This window comes from Salvelinus sp. IW2-2015, linkage group LG4q.1:29 (genome assembly GCF_002910315.2).
Source record: "Salvelinus sp. IW2-2015 linkage group LG4q.1:29, ASM291031v2, whole genome shotgun sequence".
NCBI classification, from domain to species: Eukaryota; Metazoa; Chordata; class Actinopteri; order Salmoniformes; family Salmonidae; genus Salvelinus; species Salvelinus sp. IW2-2015.
Window position 1 is genome coordinate 75507472 of NC_036842.1, and position 22995 is coordinate 75530466.

The 22995-nt window shown below is 44.6% G+C and overlaps 2 protein-coding genes across 2 annotated transcripts in view; one reads left to right on the plus strand and one right to left on the minus strand.

Annotated features, from left to right (window-relative positions):
• kcp (kielin cysteine rich BMP regulator) overlaps positions 1–13276 on the minus strand; it is a 46184-nt gene extending 32908 nt beyond the window's left edge. The window contains 5 exon segments of the mRNA XM_070443124.1: positions 4529–4697; positions 4843–5138; positions 6006–6078; positions 6556–7100; positions 12772–13276. Coding sequence (XP_070299225.1) covers positions 4529–4697; positions 4843–5138; positions 6006–6078; positions 6556–7100; positions 12772–12862 — 1174 coding nt within the window. The 5' untranslated portion in view covers positions 12863–13276.
• An 8681-nt stretch (positions 13277–21957) lies between these two features.
• The window catches only part of LOC111962547 (cadherin-related family member 5), a 47529-nt gene continuing 46491 nt past the window's right edge, over positions 21958–22995 (plus strand). Inside the window, 1 exon segment of the mRNA XM_070443125.1 lies at positions 21958–22216. The gene's annotated coding sequence lies outside the window, so the exon portion shown is untranslated.

The window sequence follows — 22995 nt, forward strand, 5'->3', positions numbered from 1 at the left end:
ATGTCTTTAATGCCATTCCATTCACGCTGTTCCAGACATTATTATGAGCCGTCCTCCTCTCATCACTGTTAAGACCAAGTTCACAAACAAAATACATCTTTATGATACCTCGTGTAGGGATTTAAAACACACCAACATGAGTTTGAACTCCTGGAAATAGATCGGGGAGATAATGGAGATAGATGCGGTAAAGAGGTCAATGGAGAGCAGACAGTGGGGGATAGAAGGATGCTGGATTGGCACACATTCAACAAATCTGATCTAACAAAGTTTATATTTGTCAAATCCGTCATGGTTGATATATTGTAACAGGCCCAGTATATGGTTACCAAAATCCCATTTGGATATATTTGGCTGATTTCGCTGCATAACATTTAGAAGTTGTCCCTTTTCAGGTTTGGAAAAAGTGGTGGTGGTAGTCAAAGTCGGTTTTAACAGTAATGCAGTTGATTGATGACATGAACATGTGTTGGGGTTGACATACACTCAAGCATTATACTCTGATTTTTACCTCAACATAGTGTGAAATACACATATAAACAATAGCCTAAATCTATGCTATTTTTGCTGTGGGGCAATTGTGAGATTCGGGATGGAGATGCAGGTCGGAAAACTGTGCAGCCTTTTATCCTCATGCTATCTTGGCTGAGCTCCTATGTCAAGCGCGGGGAAACGGACTCCAACATCTCAGAAGAGGTAAGGTTTCGTCTTTTCGTTTAGGCAGTTGCTCGTAATTAGCTGGATGGCTAAAGAGATTATATCTGAATCACTACGAGTAGTGTGATGCAGACCAATTTATTGGATGCGTATGACAGCTCCCCGAAGCGCAAGAAGTATGAATGTTCTGACTTCTGCAGAGGCCGCATTGCTGTAAATGCTATATGGCCACTGCAGATCTCGGATTGACCTTAAATCGACTTTCAGAGTAACTTGGGTCTCAGTCCTTGAGAGAAAAGTACAACTTTAGCTATGAAGGCTTTGGGAAACTCAACCCAGATTGTTTACCAACACAGCTCTAACTATTATACAGCACTACCCCACAGCAGATCACTACACGCTATTTACATCTCAGGAAAAATCTACAACACTCACTACTCAGCATGCAATTCTACAGCAAAGCAAAACTCTAGAAAACACAGCTCTGCAGTGCACACGCAACTCTACAACACAACTCTACAGCAGTGGTTTTTAACTTATGGTATGCGGAGGTACTGCAGGTGGGCCTCAATTGTTTTAATTTGTTTTTCTTCCAAAAATAATAACATAATGATGTTATAAACAATTTCACAAATTGTTTAACAAACATCCATCTTGGGGCCTCCCGAGTAGCACAGCGGTCTAAGGCACTGCATCGCAGTGCTAGAGGCGTCACTACAGATCTGGGTTTGATCCCGGGCTGTGTTGCAGCCAGCCACGACCGGGAACCCATGAGGCGGCGCACAATTGGCCTAGCATCGTCTGGGTTAGGGGAGGGTTTGGCCGGCCAGCTGTACGACAGATTGGTGTGGCTGGCTTCCGGGTTAAGCAAGCAGTCTGTCAAGAAGCAGTGTGGCTTAGTGGGGTTATGTTTCGGAGGACGCATGGCTCTCGATCTTCGCCTCTCCTGAGTACGTACGGCCGTTGCAGCGTTGGGAAAAGACTACCAATTGGATATCACGAGAAAGGGGTACCCCCCCACATTTTTTTTTTTTTTTTTTTTTACATCCATCTGTAATAATAGGCCTTTAATCTGTTGCATTCGCTGTAAAAATGTACTCTAAATTTGACTGCTAAGATATTTTATGTTTAAAAAAAATTGCGACTCTGTGAATGGTGGTCCTCAAGAGCTTTTGACAGTGATTTCCCCGGAAAGGAAAAAGTTGTGAATCGCTGCTCTACAGTACTCACACACATCTCTAGAAAACACACAGATCTGCAGGACACAGGAAATCACTACGACACACACAACTCTAGAAAACACACAACTCTGCAGGACACAGGACAACTCTACAACACACACAACTCTAGAAAACACAAAACTCTATAAAGTGGTGTCCAAACCTGTCAGAGTTCTGACCCACCTCAAGCCTGTCAAATGTTCTGCTGACCTGTCAGATAAACCAAGCAGCCACAAGGATCACACAAGAATCACACCAACACACTCCACTAGTATGGTCAAGTTTTGTCTAGTCTAATACACTAATCTAGAATAGTTTAAATGTCTATTATATGTGGTAGTACCTGTGTTAGCTGTGTTTCACAGTATGTCCCGGTGGTATAGGGGGGGCAGAGGCAGCGGAACCCAGCAAGGTCAGAGGTCAAAGAGACACACACACCCCCATTACGACAGGGGCGGGATTCTGGGGGGGCAGCAATGTATGCCTCTGTTTGTTTAACACATTGGATGCTTGTGTGGGTGAGTGTTGTTTGTGTCTTGTGCATGTGTGTGTGTGTGTGTGTGCAGTGTTTCCCCATATTCATAAATCGTTGCCGCCACTCCCAAAAAATCTGATACTAAAACCAGATATACACTATAGTGCCTTTGGAAAGTATTCAGACCGCTTGACTTTTTCCACATTATGTTAGGTTACAGCCTTATTCTAAAATTGATTAAATCATTTTTCCCCCTCTTCAATCTAAACATAATACCCCATAATGACAAAGCAAAAACGGTTTTTTATACATTTTTGCTAATTTATAAATAAAAATAAAACTGAAATATCACCATTTACATAAGTATTCAGACCCTTTACTCAGTACTTTGCTTAAGTACCTTAAGTACCGATTAAAGCCTAGTGTCTTCTTGGGTATGATGTTTTTACAAGCTTGGCACACCTGTATTTGGAGAGTTTCTCCCATTCTTCTCTGTAGATCCTCTCAAGCTCTGTCAGGTTGGATGGGAAGCATTGCTGCACAGCTATTTTCAGGTCTCCAGAGATGTTTGATCGGGTTCAAGTCCGAGCTCTGGCTGGGATACTCAAGGACATTCAGGGACTTGTTCCGAAGCCACTCCTGCATTGTCTTGGCTGTCTGCTTAGGGTCGTTGTCCTGTTGGAAAGTGAACCTTCACCCCAGTCTGAGGTTCTGAGCGCTCTGGTGCAGGTTTTCATCAAGGATCTCTTTGTACTTTTCTCCTCGAATCTTTGCCTCTGACTAGTACCAGTCCCTGCCGCTGAAAAACATCCCCACAGAGTGATGCTGCCACCACCATGCTTCCCAGTAGGGATGGTGCCAGGTTTCCTCCAGACGTAACGCTTGGCTTTCAGGCCACAGAGTTCTATCTTTGTTTCATCAGACCAGAGAATCTTGTTTCTTATGGTTTGAGAGTATTTAGGTGCCTTTTGGCAAACTCTTTAGTTGCCTTTTGGGCCTTTCACTGAGGAGTGGCTTCCGTCTGGCCACTCTACCATAAAGGCCTGATTGGTGGAGTGCTGCAGAGATGGTTGTCCTTCTGGAAGGTTCTCCCATCTCCACAGAGGAACTCTAAAGCTCTGACAGAGTGACCATTGGGTTCTTGGTCACCTCCCTGACCAAGTCCCTTCTCCCCCGATTGCTCCAGCTCTAGGAAGAGTGTTGGTGGTTCCAAACTTCTTCGATTTAAGAATGATGGAGGCCACTGTGTTCTTGGGAACCTTGGGACATTTTTTGGTACCCTTCCCCAAATCTGTGCCTCGACACAATACTGTCTCGGAGCTCTACGGACCGTTCCTTTGACTTCATAGCTTGGTTTTTGCTCTGACATGCACTTTCCAAATCATCTCCAATCAATTGAATTTACAACAGGTGGACTGCAATCAACATCTCAAGAATGATCAATGGAAACAGGATGCACCTGCGCTCAATTTCGTGTCTCATAGCAAAGGGTCTGAATACTTATGTAAATAAGGTATTTCAGTTTTTATGTTTTTGCCTTTGTCATTATGAGGTATTGTATGTAGATTGCTGAAGACTATTTTATTTTCTATCAATTTTAGAATAAGGCTGACACTTAACAAAATGTGGAAAAAGTCAATGGGTCTGAATACTTTCTGAAGGAACTGGAAAGTATATAATGGAGCTACATATTTTAAATAGGATCATCTTTGAGAACTAACAATCACTAAAATAAAAACAAACCAAAAATGTCCTGGCATGGGGCCCCCATTGATTTTGTTATATGTTTGAGTGACTTAGATAACATAAGAACACGGCAAAATCCACAGGGCACACACTGGTTGAATCAATGTTGATTCCACATCATTTTAATGAAATGACATTGAACCAATGTGGAAATACATTGAATTGATGTCTGTGCCCAGTGTGAAACCATGGCAAAATGTGTAAAATTGCAAGAAATTTGCTTTAAAACAGCATTTTTTCATCTTAGCCCCATGAAAAATGTGTAGAATTGCAGGAAACTAGCATTAAAACTGTGAAAATGTATCTCTGCCCCATGGCTAAATGTGTAGATTCCTCACCACCCACACTTACTTTGCCACTGCTGCTGAAACAAATCTTAGTGGGAAACACTGGTATGCCTGTGTTTGTGTGTGTGCAGTACGGTACCGACCGTCAGTAGGAGCAGAGCAGGTGACCTGTCCAGAGGTGCAGGTGCAGAATGTGTTCCGGTGCGTCTCCCAGCGATGCCCCTCCTCCACCTGTCTCCCCTCCCACACACACCCACGCCTCACACACTCACACCCCTCCAGATACTGCACACGCGCCTGTAGGTCCACATTCTACACACACACACACACAGACACACACACACAGAAATACATAGTCAATAGTCAGTCTTGCGTGAATAAGGATGAGTATACCTCAATTGCCCATTGAAATCTTTAAAAAATATCACATTATAATACAGAACTTTGCTGTGGCTACCTGGGCCTTGACCATGTCCAGCATGCGTTCCAGGCCCTCTAGCCTCTCCTCCAACCCCCTCAGCCTGTCCTCGCCCTGGGACTGAGAGACAGGTCTCACCCCATGGGGTGCTGGAGGACCCAGAAACACCCCACCCCTCTGGGGCTGGTCGCCCTGGGGATGATGGGGGTGGAGAGAGGGGTTATGTGGCTGGTAGTTGGCTATATCCTGCTGAGGTTCCAGCCCAGGTCCACTGTCAACCCTGTCTACTGGAGCAGAGTTATTGAGCTGGGCATGGGGAGGGCCATGCAGAGAATCTGAGAAAGAGGGGAAGGGTGAGGGGAGAAGAACAGAGAAAGAGAGTGAGTGAGGGGGGATGAGGGGAAAAGGGAGCGAGAGTGAAAGAGGGAGGGAGAGGAGGAAGCCAGTAATCAGTTGATCTAATACAAAAACAGTAGTTAATCCGTCTGAAAATGTGAATTAACAGTTACTCTAAACTTAGAACTCATAAATAAACAACCTATAGGAAGTAGCTGGGGGACCACGGATAATATCTAGTCCCCAGAGCCCAGAGCGCACACACGCACGAGCAAGCACAAGAGGACACACACACACGAGCACACATGCCCACACACACAGCATATGTTTTACTATCCTTGTGGAGACCTAACATTTATTTCCATTCAAAACACTATTTTCCATAACCCTAACTCCTAACCCTAATTCTAAACCTAACCCTAAACCTAACCACTAAGCCTAAAATATCCTTTGTCCTTGTGGGGACCTGGTAAATGTCCCACGAGGGAGAATTTTCCTTGTTTTACTATTCTTGTGGGGACTTTTGGGGATTTCCACAAGGATACTAATAACAGCCCCCCCCCAGACCCCGCCCCACACACACACACACGTATGTCTTTCTGTGATTGGGTGGTCTGGCCTCAGGGTGGTCCTGTCAGAGTGAGGTCAGAGAGGACTAGAGGTCAAAGAGGTCAAAATTCATGACCCTGTTCCAGCCAATCATAATGGCTAGATTATTATATGACAGGGAGTGTGAGGAGCTGAAGGAGGGCTAATATTCCAGTAATAGATTAGTACACTCAGTTCCTCATTCATAGAGAATGACACGGACTTGTCTTAATGGCAAAGTAGCCATAAAACCAGTAGCCAGGTTAAAAAACCTGTACCTGTAATGTTGTCACATTGCCACGGACGCCTCTGATACGCTCTGGTAGAGATCTCAGCTGTCTGCACATAACCCTACAAAGAGATAGTGATGGAGTGATAGAAGGGGGGAGAGAGAGGGCGAGAGAGAGAGAGAGAGAAAGAGAAACCGTTATCGAGCGCATACTTGCATGTGTGTACATGTGAATATGTGTATGTGTTAAATGAGAATGATCTGTTAATTGAATGATTAGAATATTCCGCCCTGAAACATATAATTGTATGGAATTGATTAGAATGTATAAAATCATAATCAATAAATGTGTAGTCCTAGTCAGAATTAGGGTAAAACAATATGTCTTTATGGTATTTTAAACACAGACTGTCTGAGCTCGGTGCCGACCTGAACGTTCCCGTGAATAAACCTTTTTGACTATTTTAGCTGGGCCTCCGTCTGTTTCATTCGACCAGGATCTTACAAATTCTGGTTTGCAGACTGAGTAATATAATTAAATTGGGTTATGTACCTGGAGAACATAATTCTCTTATCAGTATGCGAGTGTGTTTACTCACAGTGAACTTGCTCTCCATGTCACCCTGTGTGCTGGCCAGTGTGATGACTAGGTCTGGGGGCAGCTGTAGTTTGACTCTCTCCTCTTTGTCTCTCTGTATAACCACTGCCTCTCTACAGTCCACAAACAGAGATACACGGCCAGCCTCCAGGGCCAGGGCCAACCGCACCCAGCCTCCCCCAGAGAAGGGACTTCCTCCTGGGAACAGGACACTGGCAAGTTCCTGGCCTTCCGAGCCAGCCTGGTGGTCCAGACGCAGAGATTTGGAGCGGGTAGAGGAGTAGAGTTGGAGGATGGGCGAGGAAGAGGAGGAGGAGGAGAAAGAGAGCAGATTGCCACTGGAGTCTGCACCCTGACGTCCCATCAGGTGAATTCCCAGACTGCCTTGCAGTGAGGAAACAAGGTAGTGGGAGTATTGTTCGGGAAGGGTCAGGTGAGGTGAGCGGGGGCGCAGTTTGTAGGCCTGGGTTCCAGGCCACTTCCCCTGGACTTTGGATACACCCTTTAAGGGGCGGGACATGTTGAGAGCCTCCAGTAGGTCGATCACTGAGGGACAGACAAGACAATGAATGAGAATTGACAGAAAGATCAACAAGCGAGCCAATCAAAATACACACACACATATACACACACACACACTGTCAGGTTGGCTAATACACACTCATGCTTCAGACCATGTCTGATGCGACATGATAAACAGATTTTTGGGTCTGAAAGAGACAGAGCCACCAGAAAACATGTGGCGAGACAGATTTTGCCCTTCTCTTGCCCTTTCAATCTGGTGGGGCGCCTCCACACCAATTTCAAAGCAGCATCCCCGAATGCGTTTATCAGACATTAATTAGTTCACATCATAGAAAAACGTTTTGCAATGGAAAAGAAAGCAGGTAACCCCCACGCTCGTTGCGACAGGTGGATTCACAGTGGTCTCCTAGCTACAGCCTATACAGAGCCTCATCAACTACGCCTTTAAACAACTGTTCGTTTGCACCAGAAACTCATTGTTTAACTCTGCACTTGGTTTCTTTCTTCGATCACGCTCCTCTCCGGTCTGTGGAATCTGACTTTGCGGCTGTGTTATCTAGAGGAAGAAACCCTCTTATCCTGCATGCCTGGTTGCCTGCCTTATGAGAGAGCAAACACAAATGTTCATGGTAAATTGCAGTTAATAAAAGCAGTTTAATCATCCTCTAAAACTAGGTAGAATGGTCCAGTCTATAGCTAGCTAACACAACTACTAACGTTAGCTTTAGAGTAGCCTAGCTAGATAGCTAGCTAGCTAGCATTAGCAGCTATGTTGATACAATCATGCAGCCAGCTGCTAATGTTAATAATTTAGACTCACTGAATAAATGTGTTTGGCACAGGATAAAGAAGATGAAACGATCTGCTGCTGCTACCCAAGGCCAAGGGATACTGAAGTTCCTGAAAAGGTTAGTCAGCCAGTTTGTTAGTCCAGTAATGTTTGTTGGCATATTATTTTATTTCCACTATTACAAATTTCACTGTCTTAAAAGTAAAAAACTTAAAACTTCCGCCAGAGAGCAGTCTACACAGACAATATAAACGCATTTGTCCAACCATAACGGATTGATGGCTAATGCAGAAAGAGATCATTTATTTTCTAGCACCACCATAACTTTCCCATATATAGAGAGACAGCCATAACGGTGTCAGTCTTTGATCTTCTTGGCCTTCCTGTGACACCAGGTGCTGTAGATGTCATGGAGGGCAAGCAGTGTGCCCCTAATGATGTTGTGGGCTGACCACACCACCCTCTGGAGTGCCCTGTAGTTGTCTGTGTGAAGGGACCATTCGGTCATCAGTTATGTGCACGCAGAGGAACATAAAGCTTTTGACCGTTTCCACTGCGGCACGTCGTTGTGGATGTGGGGGTGCTCTCTCTCTCTGCTGTGTCCTGTAGTCCACGATCAGCTCCTTTATTTTGTTGACGTTGAGGTAGAGGTTATTTTCCTGGCACCACTCCACCATGGCTCTCACCTCCTCCCTGTAGGCTGTCTCGTCATTGTTGATAATCAGGCCTACTACTGCTGTGTCGTCTGCAAACTTGATGATTGAGTTGGAGACGTGCGTGGCCACGCAGTTATGGATGAACAGGAAGCACAGGAGTGGGCTGAGTACGCACCCCTGTGGGGCACCCGTGTTGAGCATCAGCGTGGTGGAGGTGTTGTTGACCACCTTCACCACTTGGGGTCAGCCCATCAGGAAGTTCAGGACCTAGTTGCACAGGAAGGGGTTCTGACCTAGGGCCGAGCATAGTGATGAACACTACATAGGTCTTGTCCAGGTGGGATAGGGCAGTGTGCAGTTCAATGACGATTGCTTCATCCTTGGATCTGTTGGGGTGGTATGCGAATTGTAGTGGGTCTAGGTTGTTGGCTAAGGTGGAGGTGATATGGTCCTAAAATACCCTCTCAAAGCACATCATGATGACAGAAGTGAGTCCCATGGGGCGATAGTCATTTAGTTCAGTTACCTTAGCTTTCTTGTCTACAGGAACAATGGTGGACATCTTGAAGGAAGTGGGGACAACAGACTGATTAAATATATGGATTTTACAGGCAATCAGTTCCTACAGTGAGCGCCAGGGAATCAACTTCTGGTGGGCCAAATCAGAGAGGAAGAGGTGTAGCGAATCTGTCTTCTCCAGCTGGTGGCATTTTATTTATTTATTTCTCTCACCAATCGAGGATTTTTTTAATGATGGTCAATGAGTGTCGAATTTGGTTAACAAAAAAATGGAATGGCTTATTTGCTATGTGTAATCAAGAGAACCATTGCGCTCTCCCAGAAGCTTGAGTGATGTGTAAATACTGCAAATTCAGACAAAGGAAGTGGTGTAATGAACGGGGGATACCTAGTCAGTTGTACAACTGAATGCCTTCAACTGAAATGTGTCTTCCGCATTTAGCCCAACCCCTCTGAAGCAGAGAGGTGCGGGGGGCTGCCATAATCGACATCCACGTCTTCGGTGCCCGGGGAACAGTGGGTTAACTGCCTTGCTCAGGTGCAGGACGACAGATATTTACATTGTCAACTCAGGGATTCGATCCAGCAACCTTTCGGTTACTGGCCCAACGCTCTAACCACTTAATGGGTTCGCACTCAAAAAGATGTTGCATAAAGCTTACTTCATTATTCAATGTTAACTATTTTCACCGCATCAGGGATAGCTTTCTCAGACGTTTCGGCTTTACAGCCTTCTTCAGTGTTTAGGTACAATTTTATTTTAATTCAAAACAGCATTTGTAAATGTGTGCCTTATTGCTATGTGTGCCTTATTTGATCGAATATAAGTTTTGTAATGTTTAGATTGTTACGAGTATACTGATATAAATAGAACACATTGGCTAAAATGGTCTCACCTGATCTAGCCTCCTCCTGACTGCCTTCCATTTTTTAAGAAATGTATTTTCATTGTTAGAGTGGCCACTAGAGTATCTGGTCAATATAATGGATAATCTGCGGCCAAATGGAGACCAGGACAACACAATGTCAGTGGTTTTATGACTTGCGCATACTGTGTATAGTGTTACATGTAACCCTGCCTTGTTACAGAGTCCACTGTGTAAAGTGTTACATCTAACCCTTTCTCACATAAAGCTTACATAATGAATAATTGCAGAAAAGCACAGTTTATTTATTTTATTTTTATTTCACCTTTATTTAACCAGGTAGGCTAGTTGAGAACAAGTTCTCATTTGCAACTGCGACCTGGCCAAGATAAAGCATAGCAGTGTGAACAGACAACACAGAGTTACACATGGAGTAAACAATAAACAAGTCAATAACATGGTAGAAAAAAAGAGAATCTATATACAATGTGTGCAAAAGGCATGAGGTAGGCAATAAATCGAATAATTACAATTTAGCAGATTAACACTGAGTGATAAATATCAGATGATCATGTGCAAGAAGAGATACTGGTGTGCAAAAGAGCAGAAAAGTAATAAATAAAAGCAGTATGGGGGTGAGGTAGGTAAATTGGGTGGGTAGTTTACAGATGGACTATGTACAGCTGCAGCGATCGGTTAGCTGCTCGGATAGCAGATTTTTAAAGTTGTTGAGGGAGATAAAAGTCTCCAACTTCAGAGATTTTTGCAATTCGTTCCAGTCGCAGGCAGCAGAGAACTGGAAGGAAAGGCGTCCAAATGAGGTTTTATGCTTAGGGATGATCAGTGAGATACACCTGCTGGAGCGCGTGCTGCGGGTGGGTGTAGCCATCGTGACCAGTGAACTGAGATAAGGCGGCACTTACCTAGCATAGCCTTGTAGATGACCTGGAGCCAGTGGGTCTGACGACGAACATGTAGCGAGGGCCAGCCGACTAGGGCATACAGGTCGCAGTGGTGGGTCGTATAAGGTGCTTTTATAACAAACAGAGGCACTGTGATAAACTGCATCAGTTTGCTGAGTAGAGTGTTGGAAGCTATTTTGTAGATGACACCCGAAGTCGAGGTCGGTGGGATAGTCAGTTTTACTAGGGTAAGTTTGGCGGCGTGAGTGAAGGAGGCTTTGTTGCGGAATAGAAAGCGATTCTTGATTTGATTTTGAATTTTGAGATTGGACAGATGCTTTATATGTAAAGAATCTGGGACGGCAGAGTTCTGCAGCATATCCTAGCCAAGAAACAACCTACAAAGTGTACTTTATAGACTGTCACACACAACTTACTAGAGTCGGGAAAAACACGCAGGCGAGTGCAGTGATGCTAGAATCGGCGTATAAGCAACAAAAAGAAGACGGGGCTAGAAACGACAATATGGTGACAGGCCAGACTGAGACACACACGTGAAAAGCATGCATTTAGATTTCACTATATGCGTAATATAAAGAGAGCAGTTGGGAGGGCACACTGGCAAAGGGAGCGTTGACGCGATCACTGGAAAGCCGCGTGTGCGAGAGTTAGATTCCAGCAGCAAGTGCTCCAACGGAAATGGGCACGCCGAAAGTACTCATATCAGGACAATCTCGGTGTCGGGTCTGCGATTACAGAGCGGAGAATAACAGGACGGACTCGCCGCCAAAGGACCAAGAGCACATCATTGCATGTATACCAGAAAAAAGCAGTCGCGGCCAGAATTGCAACCCTGTAGAACCCCCCATCAGACGACTGGCCAGAGGACCGAAGAACACAACATCGCCTACCAATGAATTCTGCGAAACACACTGCAAACTACTGTCTGCAAAAAGTAGTTGGTGAACCAGGCAAGGCAGTCATTAGAAAAACCGAGGCTACTGAGTCTGCCGATAAGAATATGGTGATTGACAGAGTCGAAAGCCTTGGCCAGGTCGATGAAGACGGCTGCACAGTAATGTCTTTTATCGATGGCGGTTATGATGTCGTTTAGTACCTTGAGCGTGGCTGAGGTGCACCCGTGACCGGCTCGGAAACCGGATTGCACAGCGGAGAAGGTACGGTGGGATTCGAGATGGATCAGATGTCAGAACACAGTGATCAGATGAACAAATAATACATATTCTGACATAAAATTCAATGACGTTTCTGCATTGAAACCTGTCTGTCTTTTATTTTTCAAATCTACTGCTTAACATTGTGTGTATGTATAGAGTTAATGTGACATTATAACCATTCTTTGCATAACATTCAGCCCTGCTAAGTAGTTCACTAAACTACAGAGTAGTGTATGTTGTCTATTGAAGTGGTTGTCTCTGGCTCTTTTGATATCAGATTCAGAATGAATAATAACAAGGTTTCTGGTAGTTTGAAAGGGTTTCATCCACCTGAGGCCAGGAGTGTTTCCAATTCCCATAACCCAACAAGAAAAACCCCTGCCCTATAGTCATAGCACGGATGAAAAGGGAAGCTATCTAAAATAATACTTGTTTTTCATAGCCTACGGATAGGACCCAGAGCTTTACCTGACCAAGTCATGAGATCACTTTTATACCTGTGGTGCCAGATCTGGATAGAGAGGTAGAGAGAGGGAGACTGTGCGGTCTACACACAGTGTCGATGTTCCAATGATGTAACTGATCCTAAATTAATGCAAAAAGTAGTCTAACATTTCAACACAGTCACTGATTAATGAGATACAATGACTAACAGATCCTGGCAGACATACTTTTAATCTTATCATCAAATCATGTTACACACATACGCACACATACACCGTGCAACCTAACCATTGTTCTGAGAAACAGTTTTGCGGGAGTCAATATCGTATACACATACCGTTCTCATGGTTTTGATCTATAGGGTGGGCTCGAAGGGACGAACACACACTCAACACACACAGCAGGGTCTTCAGCCAGTGGACCTCCATTCCCCCACGGCTGGTTGAGAGTGTGTGAACACCTCGGCAGAAAGAAAGTTCCCCTTCGGTTCACACTTTGCGCGCCTCAAATCCGCATGAAAAGTTACTCGATAGTAGTGACAAGGAATTTAAATAGCCTAGTTAAATGCGATAATTTGACATTCAAATCGATTCATTTGAGACGTTAATTTGACAAACAAAGAAGCGCCAACAAGTTATGTCCTTATTCCAACACCGTCTATCTGAACTGCGTCCACCCGGACTTCAGCTCTTCTTCCCCGATGTCAACGAGCGATGCGCGTCACAGAAACACGAAACATCTGGATGCAGGCAGGATCTCTATCTCGGGTGAGGCTATACGGACACGCCTGGTGCATACGAGTTGAGTGGGGACGAACGGATTCGGTTTAGTCAGACGTCCTAATGAGCCCTCCACAGCTAGGTAGTTATACTAGTTTATGCTGTAGGCTAGAATTTGAAACTTGTCTGCCGAAGTCAGGACTTGAGTGTTCAGAATCATGTAGATTTTATCAGACTTCAAAAGCAACAAATGTGCTTTAGCTGTCACACTGGCTTGGTATTATCTATCTAGCTACCCACTGGGCACAGACTTCATTTCAATGTCTAGTTTTGATTGGATGTAGTTTAAAAGTTGGGTGAAATTAGACGAAATTCCCTTACTTTTTTCAAATCCATTCCATTTTCCACGTTGGTTCAAGGTGATCACATATTTTGTGGTTGTTGAAACTACGTGCAAACAACGTTGTTTGAATCAGTTTTTGCCCAGTGGGTTACTATAGGACAGCAGTGCTCAGCAAGCAGAACTCGGGCATAAGGACACACTGTGCACGTTGTGTTTCCAGCAGCGCAAACTCTCCTCATTGAGCAGCGGTAGCCAGTAGGACTACCCACTGGGCACAGACATCAAATCAACGTCTATTCCACGTAATTTATGTGGAAACAATGTTGATTCAACCAGTGTGTGCCAAGTGGGTAGACTATCAACCCAGTATCACAGATTATTTTGAAATGATTGGAAATTCGTGACAGGCACACAAAAAAACTTTTGTTTGTAGTATACAGTGAATTTCAATCACATAAAATCAAATCAAAGTTTATTTGTCAGGTGCGGTGAATACAACAGTGGTTGTACAGTGAAATGTTTACAGGCTCTAACCAATAGTGCAAAAAAAAGGTATTAGGTGAACAATAGGTAAGTAAAGAAATAAAACAGTAAAAAGACAGGCCTTTTGCACACATTGTATATAGATTCTCTTTTTTTTCTACCATGTTATTGACTTATTGTTTACTCCATGTGTAACTGTGTTGTCTGTTCACACTGCTATGCTTTATCTTGGCCAGGTCGCAGTTGCAAATGAGAACTTGTTCTCAACTAGCCTACCTGGTTAAATAAAGGTGAAATAAAAAATATACAGTAGGGAGGCTATAAAAGTAGCGAGGCAATATACAGACATCGGTTAGTCAGGCTGATTGAGGGAGTATGTACATGAATGTATAGTTAAAGTGACTATGCATATATGATGAACAGAGAGTAGCAGTAGTGTAAAAGAGGGGTTGGGGGGACACACAAAGTGCACAATGCAAATAGTCTTATGGAGTCTTATGGCTTGGGGGTAAAAACTGTTGAGGCCTTTTTGTCCTAGACTTGGCACTCCGGTAGCGCTTGCCATGCGGTAGTAGAGAGAACAGTCTATGACTGGGGTGGCGACAATTTTTTGGGCCTTCCTCTGACACTGCCTGGTATAGAGGTCCTGGATGGCAGGCAGCTTAGCCCCAGTGATGTACTGGGCCGTATGCACCACCTTCTGTAGTGCCTTGCGGTTGGAGGCCGAGCAGTTGCCGTACCAGGCAGTGATGCAACCAGTCAGAATGCTCTCGATGTTACCTTTTGAGGATCTGAGGAACCATGCCAAATCATTTTAGTTTCCTGAGGGGGAATAGACTTTGTCGTGCCCTCTTCACAACTGTCTTGGTGTGTTTGGACCATTCTAGTTTGTTGTTGATGTGGACACCAAGGAACTTGAAGCTCTCAACCAGCTCCACTACAGCCTGTTACGCACGCCTCTAAGAAGAGGGAACGCAACACCCTGCTACAACTCAACTCCCCGTCAAGTGAAGGAGGTATGGACTGTAGGTGCGAGTAAGGATGACAAAAGGCAGAGAATTACCGTTTACTAGGAATTTATTCCTTCACACGGTAATATGGGGAAAAGGGGCTGGATGGAACCAAAGCAAAGAATGTAAATATCAAAGCCCCCTCTCCTACCTTACCTGCCTACCCACTACTTACCTAACCAAAATACAGGGGGTGGTCCGCCCAGGTCTTACCTAGTGTTCCTAGACAGTGGATATACTACGGGTATATGCCCGCGGGCCTCTTGCCTAAGCACTCCCTAGGTGCCTTCCCCTTCCCCCCTGGGAACAAATTAAACAGAATTATCCAAACAATTTCAATAATCAAAACACTGCGTGCTATTGACACACAAAATACATAACCAATCAACCAATACAGGACACACTAATCATCTCCCTCTGAGAACAACCAACACAGTATATCACCCTCAGCCATCAGCCTCCTCTCTCAGCAATCATCTCTCTTCTGAACAGAACACTGGCTTTTATATAGCTTCAGAAGGAGTCTAATCGGATACAGCTGTAACTTGACGAGGGGGCGGGGTCAGCTCCAATCAGCTGCTTGGGGAGAATTCAGGAAGCCATCTCCTGAAACACACACACTCAAATACAAACTACAACACAGAAACTGGGGAACGTAACACAGCCCTGTCGATGAGAATGGGGGCATGCTTTGTCCTCCTTTTCCTGTAGTCCATAATCATCTCCTTAGTCTTGGTTACGTTGAGGGATAGGTTGTTATTCTGACAGGTCTCTGACCTCCTCCCTATAGGCTGTCTCGTCGTTGTCGGTGATCAGGCCTACCACTGTTGTGTCGTCTGCAAACTTAATGATGGTGTTGGAGTCGTGCTTGGCCATGCAGTCATGGGTGATCAGGGAGTACAGGAGGGGGCTGAGCACACACCCCTGGGGGGCTCCAGTGTTGAGGATCAGCGTGGCAGCTGTGTTGCTACCTACCCTCACCGCATGGGTACGGCCCGTCAAGAAGTCCAGGATCCAATTGCAGAGGGAGGTGTTTAGTCCCAGGATCCTTAGTTTAGTGATGAGCTTTGAGGGTACTATGGTGTTGAACGCTGAGCTGTAGTCAATGAATAGCATTCTCACATAGGTGTTCCTTTTGTCCAGGTGGGAAAGGGCAGTGTGGAGTGCAATAGAAATTGCATCATCTGTGGATCTGTTTGGGCGGTATGCAAATTGGAGTGGGTCTAGGGTTTTTGGAATAATGGTGTTGATGTGAGCCATTACCAACCTTTCAAAGCACTTCATGGCTACGGACGTGAGTGCTACGGGTCTGTAGTCATTTAGGCAGGTTGCCTTTGTGTTCTTGGGCACAGGGACTATGGTGGTCTGCTTGAAACATGTTGATATTACAGACTCAATCAGGAACATGTTGAAAATGTCAGTGAAGACACCTGTCAGTTGGTCAGCACATGCCCGGAGCACACGTCCTGGTAATCCGTCTGGCCCCGGCAGCCTTGTGTATGTTGACCTGTTTAAAGGTCTTACTCACGTCAGCTCCGGAGAGCGTGATCACACAGTCGTCCGGAACAGCTGATGCTCTCATGCATGCCTCAGTGTTGCTTGCCTCGAAGCGAGCATAGAAGTGATTTAGCTCGTCTGGTAGGCTCGTGTCACTGGGCAGCTCGCGGCTGTGCTTCCCTTTGTAGTCTGTAATAGTTTGCAAGCCCTGCCACATTCTTAGCCCTGTATTGACGCTTTGCCTGTTTGATGGTTCGTTGCAGGGCATTGCAGGATTTCTTGTAAGCTTTCGGTTTAGAGTCCCTCACCTTGAAAGCGGCAGCTCTAGATAAAAACAGTAGATGACTTAAAACCTCTCTGCGATAGCGGGACACCTGTCGACATCTTCCGGTGAAATTGGAATAAATAATTATTCAAATAAATAATCATAAAAATTATGGATATTAAACATCTAGGTACATACAAGTGTCTTATATCGGTTAAAAGCTTAAATTCTTGTTAATCTAACTGCATTGCCCGATTTACAATAGGCTTTACAGCAAAAGCATGCCATGCGATTGTTTGAGGACGGCACCCCACATCAAAATATTTTTCAACCAGCACAGGCTTCATAAAATCACAAATAGTGATTAAATATTCACTTACTTTTTGAAAATATTTCTCTGATTTGCAATCCAAAGGGTCTCAGCTACAACATGCATGGTCGTTTTGTTTATATCTTTATATCCCAAAAAGTCAGTTTAGTTGGTGCCATCGATCTGAGTAATACACTCGTTCAACATGCAGAGAAAGGAATCCAAAAAGGTACCGCTAAACTTTGTTAAAACAAGTCAAAATTCATTTCTATTGAATCCTCAGGTACCCTAAAATGTAATTAAACTATAGTATTTCATACGGAAAGAAGTATGTTCAATAGGAAAGTAAAATTAGCAGGTGTGTGTCCTCTTCGTCACGCTCGCACAGACTGACTCCCAGTACCAAAACTCAAAATTCTTCCTCGTTTGGGAAGAAACAAGCCTGAAACCTTGAACAATGACTGTTGACATCTAGTGGAAGCCATAGAAATTGCAATCTGGGAGCTGGAATTGCATATGACCCATAGTTTTCCATTGTAAGAGCATGGCCTCTCAAAAAAAAAAGAAAATTCTGGTTGGTTTTTCTTTGGATTTTCTCCTACCATATCAATTGTGTTATAGTCTCATGTTTTCTATCGAATGGTACCAATTATATGCATATCCTGGCTTCTGGGCCTGAGTAACAGGCAGTTTACTTTGGGCACGTCAGTCAGACAGGAAGTGGAGGAAAATAGACCCTAGCCTGAAGAAGTTTAAAACAGAAACAATAGGAGGGAGGTTGGTCGGAGGATGGGTAGGCATATAACGCAAACGTCTAGCAACCCACAGGTTGCGTGTTCGAACGTGAACATCTAGCAAACCAAAGGTTGCCTGTTCGAATCTCATCACAATCAACTTTATCTAATTAGCAACTTTGCAACAACGTATTACTTTTTAGCTACTTTGCAACTACTTAGCATGTTAGCTAACCCTTCCCCCAACCTTAACTATTTAACCTAACTCCTAACCTTAACCCATTAACTACTTAGCTAGCATGTTACCTAACCCTAATCTTAACCCCTAAACCTAACCCTAACCATATCCCCTAACAATCACTTTAGTTTTAGCTACCTAGCTAGCCTAGCTAATATTCGCCACAACAAATTGGAATTCGTGTAATGTACACACATGCGTTATGATGAAAGAAAATTGTGTAATACACACAAAATGTGTTGTGATCAAATCCTGTAAAAATGAGCTTTTTGGTGTACCGGTCACACATTTTGAATAAGTAATTTGGGTCTATTTCACAAGACGCTTTGATAGTGTATAAAGTAATCCTCCTAACCCCACCCCTCCCCCTTAAAAGAGTTAGATGCACTATTGTAAAGTGGTTGTTCCACTGGATTTCATAAGGTGAATGCACCAATTTGTAAGTCGCTCTGGATAAGAGCGTCTGCTAAATGACTTAAATGTAAATGTAAATGTGTGTTGAGACTGTATCACAGTGACATCCAGATAGTTACTACCATATTACAAGTTATTTCTCGTGTAGGCTGTTAACTTACTCTAAATATAATCACGTCCGATGGAACAAATTGGTGACTTTAGCTACCGTCTGCAACATGTGATACAGCTGCCCAGTGGGAAGCATCAGTGGGAAGCACCTAGATACAACACAGTTGATCTGGTCATTCACACCGGCTTGTCATTAAGTTAGCTAATTGGCATGTCACGGTGGCATCAAGATTCCAGATGGTGACCAATACTATAAGTTATTTCTCCCTCGCCCATTAAAATAAACATCACTTTCTTTTACAAGTTTTGACTTCATGTTCGTATTCTTAAATTGTATTATTTCTTATTGTTGTTGCATTGTTGAGAAGGAACCTGCAAGTAAGCATTTCGTTAAACTTGTATACCATGTGTATCCTGTACATACGACTAATAAAACTTGAAAATAGCGCCACCGCTGTTGTCGTTGCCAGCTAGCCAGCATAAACTAGCTTGCTGGGAAGGGCTCATCAGGACGACTGACTGAACTGACTGAATCGATTCGTTTTCACTTGGCTCTCAGCTGCGAGACAAACAAGTCATCAATTTGGGCACAAGGCATGTCTGTGTATCCTCTCCCCTCTCTCGCACGCAAGCACGCACGTATGCACGCACGCACATACAATTCGCCTGAAGGTAAACTCCCTCAAACTTCTAGCCATACCATGAGCACACCGAAAGTCGCAACACTAAGCACTGTGTGGGTTAACTCGCACAGAGCAGAAGAATTAGCCCCCCCCAAAAAACATTTTCAATGAGAAAAGTATTTCATAATTGGTGTCTAGCATTTGGCTAGACACATTTGTATGGGCTGTTTTAGGGTCACAAATATGTGGGAGGCCTTGATGTGGGAGACCGACAGCGCACAACACAGTTTGGGAATTAATGGAGTGGAATAACTCTGCAGCTCAGGGCCTCACTCTGCTCTGGTCTCTATATCCTTCCTTAAATGGACTGCCTCTATTTACTCCTTTCTCTGTATGTCTATCTATCCCTCTTTCCATACTTCTATCTGCCCAGGAGATTCTATTTTGATCATAGTGTCAAAGACCCACTTCCGCTGCCCCCGCCCCAGGGACAACTCTTTTCTTCTTTTGTACCTCCCCCCTTTAAAGAAAACATTCAGCTGAGTGTTGTGGATTCCTGCTCAGGTTGACCTAAAACCTGGCTCGGCCTTTTAGACTGGAGGGGAGCCAAGGACTGACGTGTGTGTGTGTGTGTGTGTGTGTGTGTGTGTGTGTGTGTGTGTGTGTGTGTGTGTGTGTGTGTGTGTGTGTGGGTGTGTGTGTGTGTGTGTGTGTGTGGCAGGGGGAGTGAGATGGGTGTAAACGGATGTAGTGATTCATGTCATCATGTTTCTTCTCTGAATACTGAACCCTGCATCCTCCAACATTCTGCCTGAACAGACTGATCAGCAGACCTTCCTTCTGTAATATCTCTCTCTCTCTGCCCTCTTTTATCTCTCTCTCACTCTGCCCTCCACCCCGCTCTACACTCTCTCTCTCCCCCTCCCTCCTTCCCTCTCTCATTAGTAAAGACAATACTCTGGAGGAGAATGAACCCACATTAGGGTCACACAGGCTGCCAGATAACTGCTACAGGCACACACATGCTCTCAGTGAGGTGGGTGTTTCAACATGTTATGTGTTCCAGTGATGGGTTTGATCAGACAGACACATTAAGTCCTGTTATCAGTTGTACCCCTCCAGGGACCCAGCATCTGATCTATCTGAAGCGTTGTGTCTACTAACTAACCTAGGCAGCCAAAACCACATCTAGACAAGAACCTCCATGAGCCAACTGGGACTAGTAGCTTTATGCAGGTGATCAAGCTCTGGTCTGGTCTGTGTTCGGGTGTCCAGCTGTGTATACTGCGGAACCAGTGGAACAATTGGAGATGTGGGATTGTTTGTTTGGGGACCTGTTCAATGTAGCCCAACACGGGAGGAGAATTAAAGGCGGTTGACGGATGACACACTCTCTCTCTTCTCTCTTCTCCTCTCTCCTCCTCCTCTCTTCTCGTCTCTCTCTCTCTCTCGTCTCTCTCTCTCTCTCTCTCACACACACACACACACACACACACAACAACAACACGCCACCAGCGACACACACCACGACCACACACAGCACACACACCACACACATTCGACACGACACACACACACACACACACACACACACAACAACACACACACACACACACACACCCACACACATCAACACCACACACACACACACACACACACACAGAGACTGTTACGGACAGTGATCACACACCAGTTCATGTGTTCCATAAGGGTTACATAACACGGTCACAATAAAGACACAACAGATGTGCTGTCACCTTATGACAGCTGACTTTACACTGTCACAGCAGTTTCCTCTGCTACAGGTTATGTGGTTCAGACAGATAATTTATTCTAATTTCCTCTTAATGAGGATAAGTAAACTCCTGTGTAAACACCAGCTGGTGGAGAGGTCACGGAGGAAAGAGAGGGAGCGAGTAAGAGAGACTGTTACCTCTGAATACAGCTATAGGTCCGACATCTAGTGGTGGCATGTCATAACAGAGGTAATAAAATCAACACTGACAATGATGTCCAACCCAGACATGGGTCATTATGTCATTATGTTAATAATTGAAAGGACTATTCCATTGGTTCCATTAAACTGGGCAAGCTCAATCAAGTGCAGCTCAAGTATCTGAAATGATCTGACATGTTTGATCAAAGGCTGGGCTAGATGGACATGGCTATTCATAATCAGAGCAAGAGATCTACAGCCAGCCATCACAACAAGTGACTGGTCTGGTGTGCCAACATTAAGATGATATTAAATTAAGCATTAATACATCTCTCTCTCTCTCTCTCTCTCTCTGGTGTCTAGAGAAGGGGGAGGATGTCAGGGTTAAAAGCCAACATATGATTGGTAATCCCTTGTCAGCCCGATTAGCATGTTCTCTCTAAAGCCTGATAATCAGACGCACTCGCACACGCACACAGACACTGGCTCAAACAACTCCCTTATAAGACGTGTGTCCCTTACCTCCACTGTGACCAGATCATTAATAGGTCTGATCGGCCACATCTTTATATTCACGCCACAACCCAGACCTGTAATGCCTGATGGAAGCCACACTCAACCACCAGGGATTCCAGAGAAGTATGTGCAGATAGTCAAAAGGGAATAGTCAGGTGAGTTTTGACCCCTGTCTCTAACCTCCATGCTGTTTTAGTACGTTCTTTCTAGGCACCTCGATTGGCTAGTGCTCTCTAAGTACTCTGATTGGCCATAAATCCCACCCCCAGGGTTTAGCCTCTGAGCCATAAGTTATCCTCAGGAAACGCTTCTTAAGCTGCTGTGTAGTGTGTGTGTATGTGTGTGATTTTTGTGTTCAAGTGCTGTCTTTGTGAGTGTGTTTGCGTCCCTGTTTCATTCTGTACGTTTGGTGGTGTTTGCTTGTGTATCTGCGCTTATGTTTCTTAGTTTGTGTTTATTGCTGTGAGGACACACACACTCCCTGGGTCAGCGTGGAAGGCTGTGTGTGTTCCTGTGGTCCAGCAGGTATGTTGTGTTCTCTAGGCATTAAGAACAGAACCCACTGAGGATCTCACACCTACAGGTCAGTTGACACAGGTAAAGGTGGTGTGTGTGTCTGTTTGTGTGTGTGTTTACTTTAGAGGCTTTTGTGTGCAGGGTAATATTTGAGCAGAGGGGTGAGACAGCATTTTTGAGTGCATGTGTGTGTGTGCATGTAGTTGGGTAGTGGGGTGGTATTGCTGGTACGTTGTTAGTGTTTTGCTGATTGTGTTTCTAGGTTCTCAGAGGGCAAGTAGACTAAATAATGGGCCCCTATTAAGAGATACTAATGATCTGAATGGAATGCAATGGAACTGTCATGTCACCCTGATTTCAAATTTACACATGGATGATTTATTTGTTGGCACTTTTGTTTCCCGTTTGTTGATTTGGAAGGGAGTGTTCCCTAACCCTAACCCTGATAGGCACCAGAATTAGGCCACGTGGAAGGAGGTTTGTTGGAATCAGAGCCAAAAAACAGGATTAGAGGAAGAGTGGGTTAGAGGAGGGTTTGATGAAAGGTGAGCGGCGGTTGTCTGTCTCAGAGTCAAGCAAGGGAGGGGTTCAGGGTGGGCTGAGGTGGGGGAGATTAGGGTGAGGTGGGAGAGGAGGGTGGCAGGGGAGGTTAGAGGTGAGGTGGTCTGTCAGACAGGGAAAGCTGAAGAGAAACACACTTACAGAGCATTTAAAGGAATTATTAAAGAGAAGCCTTCAAACACCTCAACTATGTGTGAGAGAGAGTGAATGGAAGAGTGAAACTGTGTGTGAGAGAGAGTGAATGGAAGAGTGAAACTGTGTGTGAGAGAGAGTGAATGGAAGAGT